This window comes from Cotesia glomerata, linkage group LG6, assembly GCF_020080835.1.
Source record: "Cotesia glomerata isolate CgM1 linkage group LG6, MPM_Cglom_v2.3, whole genome shotgun sequence".
NCBI lineage: Eukaryota > Metazoa > Arthropoda > Insecta > Hymenoptera > Braconidae > Cotesia > Cotesia glomerata.
The window spans coordinates 22762426-22776718 of NC_058163.1; the positions used below are offsets into that span (position 1 = coordinate 22762426).

At 28.9% G+C, this 14293-nt stretch overlaps 1 protein-coding gene across 1 annotated transcript; it reads right to left on the bottom strand.

Annotated features, from left to right (window-relative positions):
• Positions 1–697: 697 nt before the first annotated feature.
• On the bottom strand, positions 698–13914 carry LOC123266808 (inactive serine protease scarface-like). The gene is made up of 9 exons (XM_044731226.1): positions 13789–13914; positions 12433–12976; positions 12067–12237; positions 8940–9201; positions 7647–7855; positions 6995–7402; positions 3423–3577; positions 2980–3269; positions 698–1900 (listed from the first exon to the last, which is right to left on the bottom strand). Exons 2-9 carry the CDS (start codon positions 12961–12963, stop codon positions 834–836), a joined length of 3093 nt encoding a protein of 1030 aa, XP_044587161.1. The 5' UTR covers positions 12964–12976; positions 13789–13914; the 3' UTR covers positions 698–833.
• Between the last annotated feature and the right edge of the window lie 379 nt (positions 13915–14293).

A 14293-nucleotide genomic window follows, 5' to 3' on the forward strand; every position in this document is an offset into this window, starting at 1 on the left:
GTATAAGTATATTAGCTTTTAGTTTACAAAAAAAAAAATGTTAATCTATACATTTACAAACCTAATTAATTATATTATATTATAATTATTCTTATGTTTATAAATTTGAAAATTAAAGTCAGTAGCGAGTGGCTACCAAAGAAAATGTCCAGCGAAAGCAGGCGAGAACTGAAGGAGAGCGCGGAGACTGATGCTGAAGCCAGTGCTTCTGAGTCTGAAGAAGAAGACGACAATGAAGTTCCGTATAATCCTAAAAATTTGCCTCTAGGGTGGGACGGAAAGCCCATTTCCTACTGGCTGTACAAATTACACGGGCTGAACATCAGCTACAACTGCGAGATCTGCAGTAACTTCACTTACAAAGGTCCCAAGGCTTTTCAGAGGCACTTTGCTGAGTGGAGGCACGCTCACGGTATGAGGTGCCTCGGTATCCCCAACACTGCTCAATTCGCTAATGTTACCCAGATTGAGGATGCTCTTGCACTCTGGGAGAAGCTCAAGGCTCAGAAACAGGCTGAACGATGGCAGCCAGAGCAAGAAGAGGAATTTGAAGATTCACTTGGTAATGTTGTGAATAGAAAAACCTATGAAGATTTAAAACGTCAGGGTCTTTTATAATTATGTATACATTGGATTTAATATTGATCACAGTTATATTAAACTTTTAATAAAATACATTAATGAAAATAAGTTTAAATAATTGTAGTATAAGTATATTAGCTTTTAGTTTACGAAAAAAAAATGTTAATCTATACATTTACAAACCTAATTAATTATATTATATTATAATTATTCTTATGTTAATAAATTTGAAAATTAAATTCAGTCAGCCCTTAATTGGGAGGTAGGTATTGATTGTCGTAGGGTGGTAAATTACTTTTCTGACAATCGCATGGTTGATTGGTGTTGCTTTCGTAGTTGAAAGGTTGGCTTTGTTTTGGATATTGGTACCCAGCGGGTGCAAAAGGTCGCGGTTCTTGGGCAGGTACGAAAGGTAACTGGGCTGGCTTGTAAGGTTTTGGCTGTTGAGGTCGTGGGTACACAGGCTGTTCTGGCTGTTGGGCAGGATCGTAAGGTTCAGGTTTCTGAGGTTGTTCATAAGATTGTTCAGGTTGCTGAGGAGCATAAGGTGTTGGGTTGGGAGGCTGTTCGTAAGATTGTTCAGGTTGTTGAGGCGCGTAGGGTTCCGGGTTTGGAGGCTGTTCGTAAGATCGTTCAGGTTGTTGAGGAGTGTAAGGTTCAGGTTGTTCGTATGATTGTTGAGGTTGTTCAGGAGTGTAAGGTTCAGGTGTCTGAGGTTGTTCATAAGATTGCTGAGGTTGGGATGGTGAGTAAGGTTTAGGTTGCTCGTAGGATTGTTGAGGTTGTTGGGGTTGTTCGTAGGGTTGTTGAGGTTGTTGGGGTTGTTCGTAGGGTTGTTGAGGTTGTTGGGGTTGTTCGTAGGGTTGTCGAGGTTGTTGGGGTTGTTCGTAGGTTTGTTGAGGTTGTTGGGGCTGTTGAGGAGCGTATGATTCAGGTTTCTGGGGTTGTTCATAAGATTGCTGAGGTTGAGTTGGAGTGTAAGGTTTAGGTTGAGATTCTACTGGCGCAGGTTGTTCCAACATGTATTTCACCCATGGAACATCAATCAGACCGAAAGTAGCCACTTGATTTGTGGGTAAACATCCGGTATCTTGATTGTAAACTCCTACGATTTCGTAAGTACCGTCTTCGCGCTCACAAGCCAATGGACCTCCGATGTCTACTTGACACATGTTGTTTCTTTGTTGGTGCGCTTTCACACAGACCAATGAGTCGTCAAGTTCTATTTGGTTTTCCGCGTTTGATACACGTTGCCGGCATTGGTTTTCTTCAATTGCGTCTACTTCGATTGAGTGCATTATTGCTCCCGCTAAGTGAACTGAAAGTTTATTATTACGAGTTTAGTTTTATTATTCAATGAAGGAATAAATTAATTTTATAATTTACTGAAGAAATACGTTCATTCGATTAAATGAGCGAGGAAATTTATTTTTATGAGATTTATAAACTTGGAAATTTTTTTTTTATTATTGAAAAAAGAAAATTATTAATTTTTTTAGAAAAAAAATTTTTAATTTCTATAAGAGAAATTTTAATTTATAAAAATGAAATCGAAAAATTAAATTATTGCTTATTTCAGTCTCACTTTAATTTAATAATTACTACTATGCAAAAAAATATATGAAAGTTTCAATTTTATATTTCTTCGCGCTATTTTGATAAAAAATTATATTAAAATTAAAATATTTATATTTAAATTCTATATTTATTTGCGCCAATTTGATAAAAAATTACATTAAAGTTTCAATTTTATATTTCTTTACGCCACTTTGATGAAAAATTTAATCTAAGTTTCAATTTCATATTTCTTCACGCCATTTTGATAAAAAATTAATTGAAAGTTTCAATTTTAAATTTCTTCGCGCTATTTTGGTAAAAAATTAAATTAAAATTCTAATTTTATATTTTTTCATGACACTGAAGTTAGCAGACATCTAAAAATTTTTGATTATTTTTTTTATTAAATTACAACTAAAAAGATATTTCTAAAAAGTTGCACTTATAGTTTTTCAAATTTTTTACATGTGAAATTTTTTTTTTAATTGTTTAATTAAAATTTTTTCAATAAAAAATTTCTAAAAATTTTGAAATGTCAGCTGACTTCATTTTCATTATTTCTTCACGCCATTTTGGTAAAAAATTAAATTAAACTTTCAATTTTATATTTCTTCGTGCCATATTGATACAAAATTAATTTAAAGTTTAAATTTTATATTTCTTCCCGCCATTTTGATGAAAAGTTCAATCAAAATTTAAATTTTATATTTCTTCGCGCCATTTGGTAAAAAATTAATTTAAAGTTTAAATTTTACATTTCTTCGCGCCATTTTGGTAAAAAATTAAATAAAAGTAATAAAAACTACAAACACATAAAAATAATAATAAAAATAAAATTACCTTGCAAAATATGTTTACCCCATCCGGTAGAGATACATTTAGCCCCGGGGCGAACATAAGACTGCTGAACATCTTCCTGCAAGCAAATAGGTCCGACATGTCTGTCAAGATGGACGTCGTGCTCGAGATAGAGGAACGCAACGTCGTGGGCAGCGCTGCCAGGCAAGTAGCCAGGATGTGTCACAATAGCCTTAACTTTGACAATCTCGAACGGCAAAGGTTCTTCGTGTTTCAATTCGTAGCCTAATTTCCATTCTCCGGCTTTGACGGCAATATCGTGCGCCTGGTATCTGGAATAATCAATCTTACGTAAGTCCAGTTGTTCTTTTTTTAGAAAATGTCTTAATAAAAGAGAAGTGCGGTATAAATTAATGTATTAACGGGATGCTCTGAATTACAAGCCCCAGTACTTATTCTTCTGATATAACATTATATATACATACCCATCGAAACAACGAGCCGCTGTGAGAACGGCATTCGGCGCCACAAATGCTCCCGAACAAAGGAGTTTCTTTTCCGGACTGTAAAGTATCATTGCTTCCCATGGTATTTCACCGAATCCAACCTCTTCTTCTTTCAAATTGCTTGGTCGTTGTACCTTAACACATTGAATCACCAATTACTCATTGTAAGTATAAAATAATCTAATCGCAATCACTAATCACATCTAAAAGCATCTATAGACACTTGACATAACCTAATTATGCTATTAATCATGATGAAACAAAGTATTATTAAAAATTTCAAGTCAAAGCATTTAAAAATTAATTTTTATAAGATTTTATCTGATATTAGAACTAATTAAAATTAATTTAGCAGATATTTAATAATTTTTTGTAATACTAAAGTTAGCCGACGTTTTTAATTTTTTGATTTTTTTTTTTTTAAATTAAATTAGAAGAAAAAAAAATTTTTTTTTAATTTGCACTTACAGTTTTTGAAGTTTTTTACAAGTGAAAATTATTTTTTTATTTTTTTTTATCATTTTATTAATAAAAAAAAAATTTTAAATGTCGGCTAATTTAATTTTCATTAATTTTTTTAATAAATAAATTATGGCAAAAAAAATTGACTTAGAAATTTTAAGAAAAAAAATGCATTTTTTTTTTTTTTAAATAAATTTGTTAAAAAAATGACCAAAACTGCTAACTTTAATGTCGTTAACATTAGCAGACATTTAACAATTTTTAATTTTTTAATCAATAACAATTATAAGTAAAAAAATATTTTTAAAAAATTACACTTAAAATTTTTTTTTTATTTTCTACGTCAAATTTTTTTCAATAAAAAAATTTAAAAAATTTCTAATTTTGGCTAATCTTATTTTCATGATACTAATCAAAAACATTTTTTTTTGTTTTAACATTATTAATAATTAATAACTTATAAAAATAATTATAATTATGCAACAGCAAAAATCAAAATTTAATTTTTAAAAGATTTTATATGATATTAAAATTAATTTAGTAGAAATTTAATAATTTTTTTAATAAATAAATTATGGAAAAAATTGAAAAAAAAAAATTAACACTTAGAAATTTTAAGAAAATAAAAATTCAATTTTTTAAAAATTATTTTTCAAAATAAATTTGTTAAAAAAAAAATAACAAAAAGAGCAAGACTGCTTATTTTAATGTCATTAAAATTAGCAGACATTTTTTATTTTTTCAATCAATAAAAATTATAGTAATACTCAAGTTAGCCGACATTATTAATTTTTTTAGTTTTTTTTTAATTATTAAATTAGAGCTCAATAATATTTTTTAAAAATTGCACTAATAGTTTTTAAAGTTTTTTAAAGGTGCGTTTTTTTTTAATTTTTTTGCAATAATTTTTTAATAAAAGAAATTCTACAAATTTTTAGATGTTGGCTAATTTAATTTTCATAAAATTATAAGTAAAAAAAAATTTTTTTAAACAGAATTTTTTTTAAGTTTTCTACGTCGATTTTTTTTTCAATCATTTGTTAATAAAATAAAAAAATTATAAAAATTTTTCAATGTTGCCTAATTTTATTTTCATGATATTAATAAAAAAAAATAAAAAAATTTTAATTTTGTTTCAACATTATTAATAATTAATAACTTATAAAAATAATTATAATTATGCAACAGCAAAAATCAACAATTGTGTGTCTTCAGGCTTATGTAAAGAAATTACAATTGTTATTGTTTTAAAAAAACTAATTATACATGTAATTGTTTGCTAATCAAGCCGGTTATTTAATTCGATTCTGGTATCGTTTGATGATTTAATCCGCTCAATTACGATTACATAATTATAATTATGATAAATATCAGATCTATCTTTGTCTTATAAATTATATTTTTGATACACTTTTTTTTATTCTATTGTCCTTTAATTATATAAAAATAAAAACTGAAAGTTATTATTTAATATTGAGTTAAAACTAGTGTTTTAAGATATATTTCAGGTATGAAAATATTTTCATTCATCGGAATGTTTCACTGATCTTAAAGTATAATTATTACGGTATAAAATATTCAAAAACTCTTAAAATTCCGAATCGTAAAATTATTTATTAAATAGCATTAACTCTAAAACTCATTTTTCATGTTGATCGCTTCCTTGTTTCAAAATAACTTGTTATTATAAATTTTTCAATCAATTTTTAAGTATAATAACCAATAAAAATGTTAATTTATTTAATCGGATATTTTTTTTCTAAAAGTCAATTATAAAAATTTATTTATTTTTTTCAAAACGACGTCTTTCCTTAAATCCATTAAAGTAACTATAAATAAAAAACTAATCAAACTTATCTTGGCTATTGTAAATTAAACTTAAACCCAATTACTTCTAGGACTTAAAAATACCTTAATTACACTAGTCTAACTCAATAAAAAAATCCTTAACAATTCCAAAGAAAAAAAAAATATCTAAATAAATTTCGTCATAAAAAAATCTTTATTACCAAAAATAAATTTTATTAATTAGTATTAATAATAACCTTGTAATCTATGAAAAACCTTCAAATCATCTGAAGGATTTAGTCGTAAAAAATCTTTATTAACAAAATAAATTCATTAATAATAATAATCTATCCTAAGTGAGTAAAACTAAAAAAAAAAATTAGGAAAATGGTTGACCCTGAAGGCCATCTCTGCAACTTCCCGCTACTTTCGTAATTAAGCGCTCCAAATTGCACGTATTACAATTTTGAGCTCAAAGAGCTCAAAAATATAATTTTCGTGTAGTTTTGAGCTCTCCGAGCTCAAAAGTCTGATAATAATTTAACAAAACACTATTTTTTGAATTTTCAAACCGCAATAACTTTTGAATGAATGAACCGATTTTCACGCGGTTGGCGGCATTCGACGCAGTTTTTCAAATTCTATGATACATTTTTAAACACAAATTCACAATACCGAAAGTTTCGGTGTAATTCGAAAAAAAACACTTTTTTTCGATTTCTTTCGTCAACGATAACTCACGAACGAATCAACCGATTTTGATCAGATTGGTGGCGATCGACGTGGTTTTTTTATGTCAAGAGCTGATTAGTTTTTGGAATTGATCGGTCGAGCCGTTTAAAAGTTATTAAAAAAAAAAACCACATTTGGAAAAATTTTTTTTCGCAGTTTTTTTAAGATTTCTCAAAATCTATTGATCCGAATCGGTCCAACTTGTATTCAAAATCTAAGTTTAGTCGAACCCTTTCGAATGGAACCAACCGCGATCAAATCGGTCAAGCCGTTCAAAAGTTATGAGAGGTTTACATACATCCACACATCCACACACACACGCGTACAGACACCATCGCGGGAATAGTCAGGGAAGCTTCCTAGGACCTCAAAACGTCGAGATCTGATGAAAACTCGATTTTCGAAAAACGGGGTAAAAACAATAACTTCCCGATTTTTGAAAATTTTCAATTTTCTTAGCGGGAAGTTAATAAATTGTAAAATGTTGAATTAACTAATTTCCATGATAAAACAATTTTCTAAAGAACCGAGGTAGAGGTAGAGGTAGATTAATGGCATTGACCACTTACTGAATTTTTAACACCGCAAGATCCGGCTGGTCGAGGTTGAACAACAACGGGGTTTGCGTTACTGGGTGATTCTACGAAATTGTTCTTATTGAAAGGTTTTGGGTAAGTCGGATAGTTGGGTACATTCGGGCGAATGATCGAGGGCTGTTGGTTGATATTTTGAGGAATGGCATTTGGAACAGGAGCCTGGACATTTTTGGTTGGAACTCTTCCCTTGACCGGCGAAGGAGCTGGACGCTTGACGCCGATCGGAGAGGTGGGAATTGGCCTGGGGTCGTTCAAAGGGAATCCTTGGTCGTCGAATCCTCCGGAGTAGTTGGCTGGCAAGTTGCCCGTAGGCCATGGGTCAACGTAGTTCGGGTCCCGGCAGCATTTTCCAATTTCTCCGTTGTCTGGGTTCTTGCAGTCCTGGGTAATTCAACAGGTTATGGGTATTAGTTATTAGTTATGATGAGTATAATCGGGTGATTTATCACTCTTAATTTATGCTAACTACTGGAGATATTACCAGTTGTGGGCGGGAGTCTTTAGATTTAAGTGTAAATTTAATAGAAGAAATCGACAAGGTGATATAATATTCAAATGAAATATTTACGAGTAGGGTAATTATTAGAAAGTAAATATAAATATATTTAATAATTATTTAACTTACGCTCAAAGGTACACGGCGAATGAGTTGCTCTTCAGTTAAAGCCAATGGTGAGGGATTCATCATACCGTCCATACCACAGAATTCTTCTTTGACGCAAACCAATGCTGCTGCGCAACCCAATTGAACGTGAGTTGGGACTGGAAATGGTTCTGGGTTTCTTTGAACTGGTGGAGCTGTTGGTCTTTGAGTAGTTACTCTTGGTTTTGGAGCTAGAAAAGAAAAAAAAAATAATTTTGTGAAAATGATTGTTTGATTTAAGGGGGGAAATACGTGTAGAAGGCCGTTTACATGCTGATTTTCATTAATTATTTTAAGGTATAACAAACTAATATTATTTATTGAAACTATCCGGTTATTTTATAAATATATTTATGAGAATTTTTTTGTATTAAACAACATTATAAGTTAACAAATAGCGGAGATATCAGCTGATACACATCGTAGGTTGTCATTCCACTTAGCAGTCTGTGTGCAGTATGGAAGCCAAAATTTTTATTTGAAATCAATGGCACAGAAAAATTACTTCATTTATATGGGTATCTTCCATATAAAACTCAATTCCAAAAAAAAAGTAAAAATTCGCATTTTTTAGAGGGCTGTGAAATTCGTGAATTTTTACCACTTTTTCATACACGGAAAAAAGAAAACTCGAAAAATTACAGTATAAAATGTAAAATCGGTTCCGTCGGTATCAAAACTAGAAAAATTACAGTTTGAAATAACATTTTTCTAAATTCAATTTTTTAATTTAATATTCAGAGCTTGCAATGTAAATATTACATTCTACAATGTAATTCTTATAAAATCTGTAATAATTACAATCTGAAACTGTAATTTTTCCAGTTTTCATCACGAAGCGCCACGTTGCATTATATACTGTAATTTTTCGAGTTTTCTTTTTTCCGTGTCCATTGTTTATTAAAAAAAAAAAAAAAAAAATAGTTTAAATAAAAATATCGCTTTCGATTGAGGTTCATATTCAAGGTAATTGTATAAAGAAAATTATGAGCCATATCGCAAGATGATTGGTTTAAAACTCTTTGAGCTAGACTGCACACAGTTTTGAAAAAACCCGTTTCGAAAAAAACGCGTTCGAATAAAAAGTTAATGTAAAATAGTATTATTAAAGTAATTACTAAATCGCTTATAACTTTTAAACGAATAAGAAATTTAACTTGAAATTTTAAATCCATATTTTTAAATAGTTCTACAAGCGATTGATAAAAAAAAAAATTTGAATTTTTTTAAGCCTGTAATGAACAAAATATTGTGGAATTAAAATAAAATACTAACTCGTTGGTAAATTAGTAAACTTTGGTATTGGATTGTTTGGACTTTGATCGGGAGGCAAGTATCCATTGATAGTGTCAACATTGATAGGCTTGCTAGGTTTCTGGTATTTTTGGTCGAAAAGTCCTCCAGTGAAGCCATCAGATCCGGCATTGGAATTCACATTGACATTGATTGACTGTAAACCATCAGTACCTGCTGGGACTTGGTCGTAGTTGCGCGACATAGTACAGCAGACTTCGCGACTTACGTCGCATTTTTGGTTCTGTAATTAATATTTAAAAAAAAAATTTAAACTCATTAATTTAATTAAGCAAATCAACTTCTCAATCTCCGACATTTACTGACAAAAATTTAATTTTCTTTTGCATATTAATATAATTTATCAAAAAGTAACAAAAAAAAATTTAATTAAAGCTCTATCCTCCATAAATCAGGTTGATCTCGACAAAATAAATTAACAACAATTGATTTGAATAATTTATTTATTTAGAATTTATTGAGCAAATCTAAAAGTTCAAGGCACCTTGTGTTGACTTTAAAGTTATTTAATTCACGCGTATACACTTATTTATTTATTTATTTAAATATATTAGTACTCGGATATTCGTATACTCGTTTATCATAAATAACTGCGTAATTTAGTCCATAGTGCGGGTGATTTTTATTTTTATTTATATTTTATGTCAGAGAAGATATTACAGATACCGCGCGGGTGACATAACATCACTTTCGCCGATCTATCACACTTGAACGAGGGGGAAATATATACTTATAAACATAAATAACAAATAAGAAGAAGCAAGTAATCAGGACCTATAAAAACCCGATGTATAGGTGTGTAAAGTGTCGTACGATGTATGCTCGCAACAAACTCTCTTCAATTTCAATTTAAATTTGAATTTCAATTCATCTGTCTTCTCTTTATATCATATATCTTCCCCTTGCAATTTTTTTCCGATCGATTATACTATAATTCACTTTGTAAAGAAGTGTCAATTGTACTTATCGTTATATCATGCAGTGAGCTTTGTCAAATTAATGCAAGTCACTTATTATTTTTTTTTTTTTATAAAATTTTATGTCATTTATCCGGGAGAAAATTTATTATTATTATTATTATTATTATTATTATTATTATTATGTTGTAAATTTTCATAATTCAATATTGTATAAAAATTTAAATTTTCTGAATTTTATCAAAAATTAAAAGAAAGAATCGATTGTTTTTAATATTTTTTTTTAGTTAAAAATATTTTTTTAATTTTTAAATTAGCAAAAAAGAAAAATTGTAATTATTTAATTTTTTACAAAAAAATTATAACTTATTATTTTATTTATAAGTTATTATTATTACGTTGTAAATTTTTATAATTAAGTGTTGGATAAAAATTTTGATTTTCTGAATTTTATCAAAAATTAAAAAAAAAAATCGATTGTTTTAAATATTTTTTTTTATTAGAAAGATTTAAAAAATTTTTAAATTAGCAAAAAAGAAAAATTGTCATTATTTAATTTTTTACAAAAAAATGATAATTTATTATTTTATTTATGAGTTATTATTGTTATTATTATGTTGTAAATTTTTATAATTTAGTGTTGTATAAAAATTTAAATTTTCTGAATTTTATAAAAAATTAAAAGGAAGAATCGATTATTTTAAATATTTAAAAAAAATTTTTAAATTAGCAAAGAAAAAATAATTGATTAATTTATTTATAAAAACTTTTTATTAATATTTTATAATAATATTAATAATAATAATAATTATTATTATTATTATTTTTTTTTTTTTTTAAATAATAATAATTATTATTATTAAGTGATAAATAAAAGTCAGACATAGGAAGCGATAAATAATAAAGAAGATAATTAATATTATTGATGAGTTGACGAGAGTGTGCTGGAATGGTCTTAATGCTTTAAATTAAAAACTTTCAAAATTGGGAAATCCCGGCCTTGGATTTAAAAACTCACAATTATAGCCATAGAAAATATAAATAATAAAAAAAAAGTAAAATAAAAAAGAAATCGTTGTCGGGATTAAATTATAGAGATTAGAAGAGTCGATCTTACATACGTAAAGACGGACAGTACATTTATAGACAGATTAAGTAAAACGGCCTTTTAAGCCAAACGTTGTACATCAATCGAATGAATAAGTTTATCTAGGCTGTACTGATGATAGAACTCGAGTGATTAATAAACCTGGGGATCCCGATTAAATTCCTGGTATAAAATTATTAAAGTAATTATGCTCAGTAGAAATGGATGGATCGATGAAGAATTGTTGGACTGGTTATTAAGTAAATAAATAATATTTTATGTACACATCGATCGTCTGTTATCCAGTGAAATTTTAAACTGGGTATTAAACCGTGTGAAAGTTTAATGCCCACCCTCGTTACGCGGGGCATTCGATTGTGCAATACGTTTATAACTTTTTAAATTATCTGATATTAAGTGATGATCTAATGGGTGATTTTTATATTTATTTTTAACATTCCGGGTTATTATTTATTAATTATTAAATTTTTTTAACAAGATATTTTAATGGATAAAAATTTTCTCCTGTTAAAGAAATTTTTACTTTATAAATATTCATTTAAATGATAATAAATTTTAAGTGTAATATTTATTACTATACACAATTATGACATTAGTTATTTGAAAGGAATTTTTTTTCCATCATAAAAATCAAACCCAGTAATTTCTTTAACGAGCCATAAAAATAAAAAGTTTACCAAAAGACATACTTGACATTGAAAAAAAAAGTGAAATAAAAAAAACTAAATTACAAAACAGCAATAAAAGTAAAACTTATATCTGTTGAGATATAATCCGTCAAATCAAAAGCTGCTTCTCCAAAGATTTATAGTCTCAAAAAATAATTACATAAATTACTATAAATTATAAATTATATATAAAACTGATTGTTTACGACACCTGTAATTATGATTAACGATTACGTGATTCTATAAATTAAAGGAATAAATAAAAGTTAAATAATACTTATAATAATTTGCAGCCTTTATATCATAATATGCTTTATGCTTTCAGTGAACCCGCGGAAGTGAAGGAGCTATTAATTTCACCGAAAAATAAAATAATGATCATCAGATTAACTTACGTCTGAACGAACTTGGGTGAGTCCTTGCACGTTTGAGCTGACGCGCCCGTTGTTACAGAGGTGATGGGGAACACAGATTTGACCCTCGTCGCTGCAGGTCACTTCAAATCCGTTGGAGCTTTGCTGGTCAAGGAAGACGTTGTTCTTCGACGCCGTGGATACGTGAGGTAACTAATTAAAAATTTATTTATTTTTCAAAATTAATTTTTTTTTAATTATTTTTTGAAAATTATTTTTTAGAATTTATTTTTTTTTAATTATTTTTCAAAAATGATTTTTTTTAAATTATTTTTCCAAAATTCTAATTATTATTTTTTTTTCACTATTATTTATTTTTTTTATTAAAATAAAAAAATAAAAATTTACCTGGATATCATGAGACGGAATTTGGCCGGTTGCATGAGCTGTTGCATCAGAATGAGCACCAGCTTGGGAGTTTCCGTTCAAAAATGGGTTTTTTCTGAAGTGATCTGCACTAGCACCGGCTTGAGCGTTAGCGTTAGCGTTAGCATTAGCGTGAGCATGAGCGTTGGCATTAACGCCTGATCCGTGACCCTCGAAGGGGCTGTTGGGGCCCATCCACCACTTTTCAGAGTTTCCAGCCCCGTGGCTGGACTTGTCCTCGGTCTGTTGGTCCAGAAATTGAAACTGGTCGGCATTCTGTTGCTCGAATCCTTGGGAAAATGAATTAGCTGATGAAAATGCATTTGCGTTGCTCGAGGCACCGGCGTACGCGTTTGAGGAAGCCTGGGCTGATGCAGAAGCTGAAGAACTCGCGGAAGCTTGGCCAAACGTGTTCTTCTGCAGCCGCTGCCCGTAGCCGTCATCAGAAATCGAGTACGGGCTCGCGGTTACGCTCGCGAGCGCCAAGCAAAGTAGGAACATTCTTCGTTTCATTTTTCGGAGTTACCTTTGAAGAAATTTTAATTTATATTAATTTTTGGAATGATTTTTTCTTATTGAATTTATTATGATGAAATTTTTTGTAGAATTTCATAACTTTTTGTAAAATTTCATAATTTTTTGTAAAATTTTATTAATTTTTTAAAGCTTAATTTTTAAAGAAATTTTTATTTTTCTTGAAAAAATTTTGAATTTTTTTTTAGTAAAAATTTAGAAGAAAAAATTTTGATTTTAAAATTTAGTAAAAAATTATTTTTTACAAGTAAAAAAATATTTTTTACAGGTAAATAATTATTTTTTGCAAGTAAAATAAAAATTTTAATATTTTTAAAAATATTCCATTGAAAATTCACTAGAAATTTTTTTTTCAAAACTTTTAAAAATCACTTCAACAAAAAACTTGAAATAAATTTTTCAAAAAATAAACAAAAAAAATTTCATCATAAAAACAAATGAAAAAATCCCGTTTGCAAAAAACTATCATTCAAACTTCCAAAACAAACCAATCAACATCGGAATTTATCAATATCAATAAATAAAAAAAAAAAAAAAAAAATAAAAATAAAAACAAAAGTGTAATCACAAACAGGTCTCTAGCCACATGAGTACAAGCAGTACACCTTCAACTTGAACGTGACTACAATCACTCGTTACATCAGTCTAGACATAAAAAGACTATATAATAAATAATATATATTATATATTCTTCACATCATTACATATCACACACTGTCACTCAGCTTGTTCACTGGCCAATGATAAAATCAGATCCAAAAAAAAAAAAAAAATAATTAAAACTGTGATCAGATCTCTACTCACCTGACGTGTTTCCCTTAAAATCGGAACCACGTACTTGATTCTTAGAGAGAGTTCGTTTGACTGGCGACTCCTCCACATTGCGGGTTCTCTTATACCATAATCCTCCTCTTGATGCGTTGATCTCCCCACCTGCAACCTCGAAAAGATTTCATGGCATCCTTTACTTAGACCGTCGCCAGATCGGATAATCGAATCGAATTTTACCGAATCACGTATGTGTATTCGTATAAAGCTAAATATGCTACATTCTCAATTCGAAGCTGTCCTTCGCTCGATCTTGGATTCTATTTAATTATATAAGTTAGAAGAGGAAAAAAAATAGTAAACGATTCTATCCATATCTCCTATCTTCTATTCCAAATTTAATACATTATTTAAATCAAAATAACATCGATTGCTTAAATAAAATAAAAGTGTCTGCTCTCTACTTTGATCGAATAAGTTTGCCTTCAATTTTTACCGCTTGCTTCACTTCTGAGGTTTTATTTAATTAATAATTAATTTT

Coding starts and splice junctions, on each gene's coding strand:
- LOC123266808 (XM_044731226.1), bottom strand. CDS start 12,963: ATGAAACGAAGAATGTTCCTACTTTGCTTGGCGCTCGCGAGCGTAACC. Junction 3,270..3,422: donor GCGGCTCGTTGTTTCGATGG/GTATGTATATAT, acceptor TGATTATTCCAG/ATACCAGGCGCACGATATTG. Junction 1,901..2,979: donor GGGTAAACATATTTTGCAAG/GTAATTTTATTT, acceptor ATAAACTTTCAG/TTCACTTAGCGGGAGCAATA.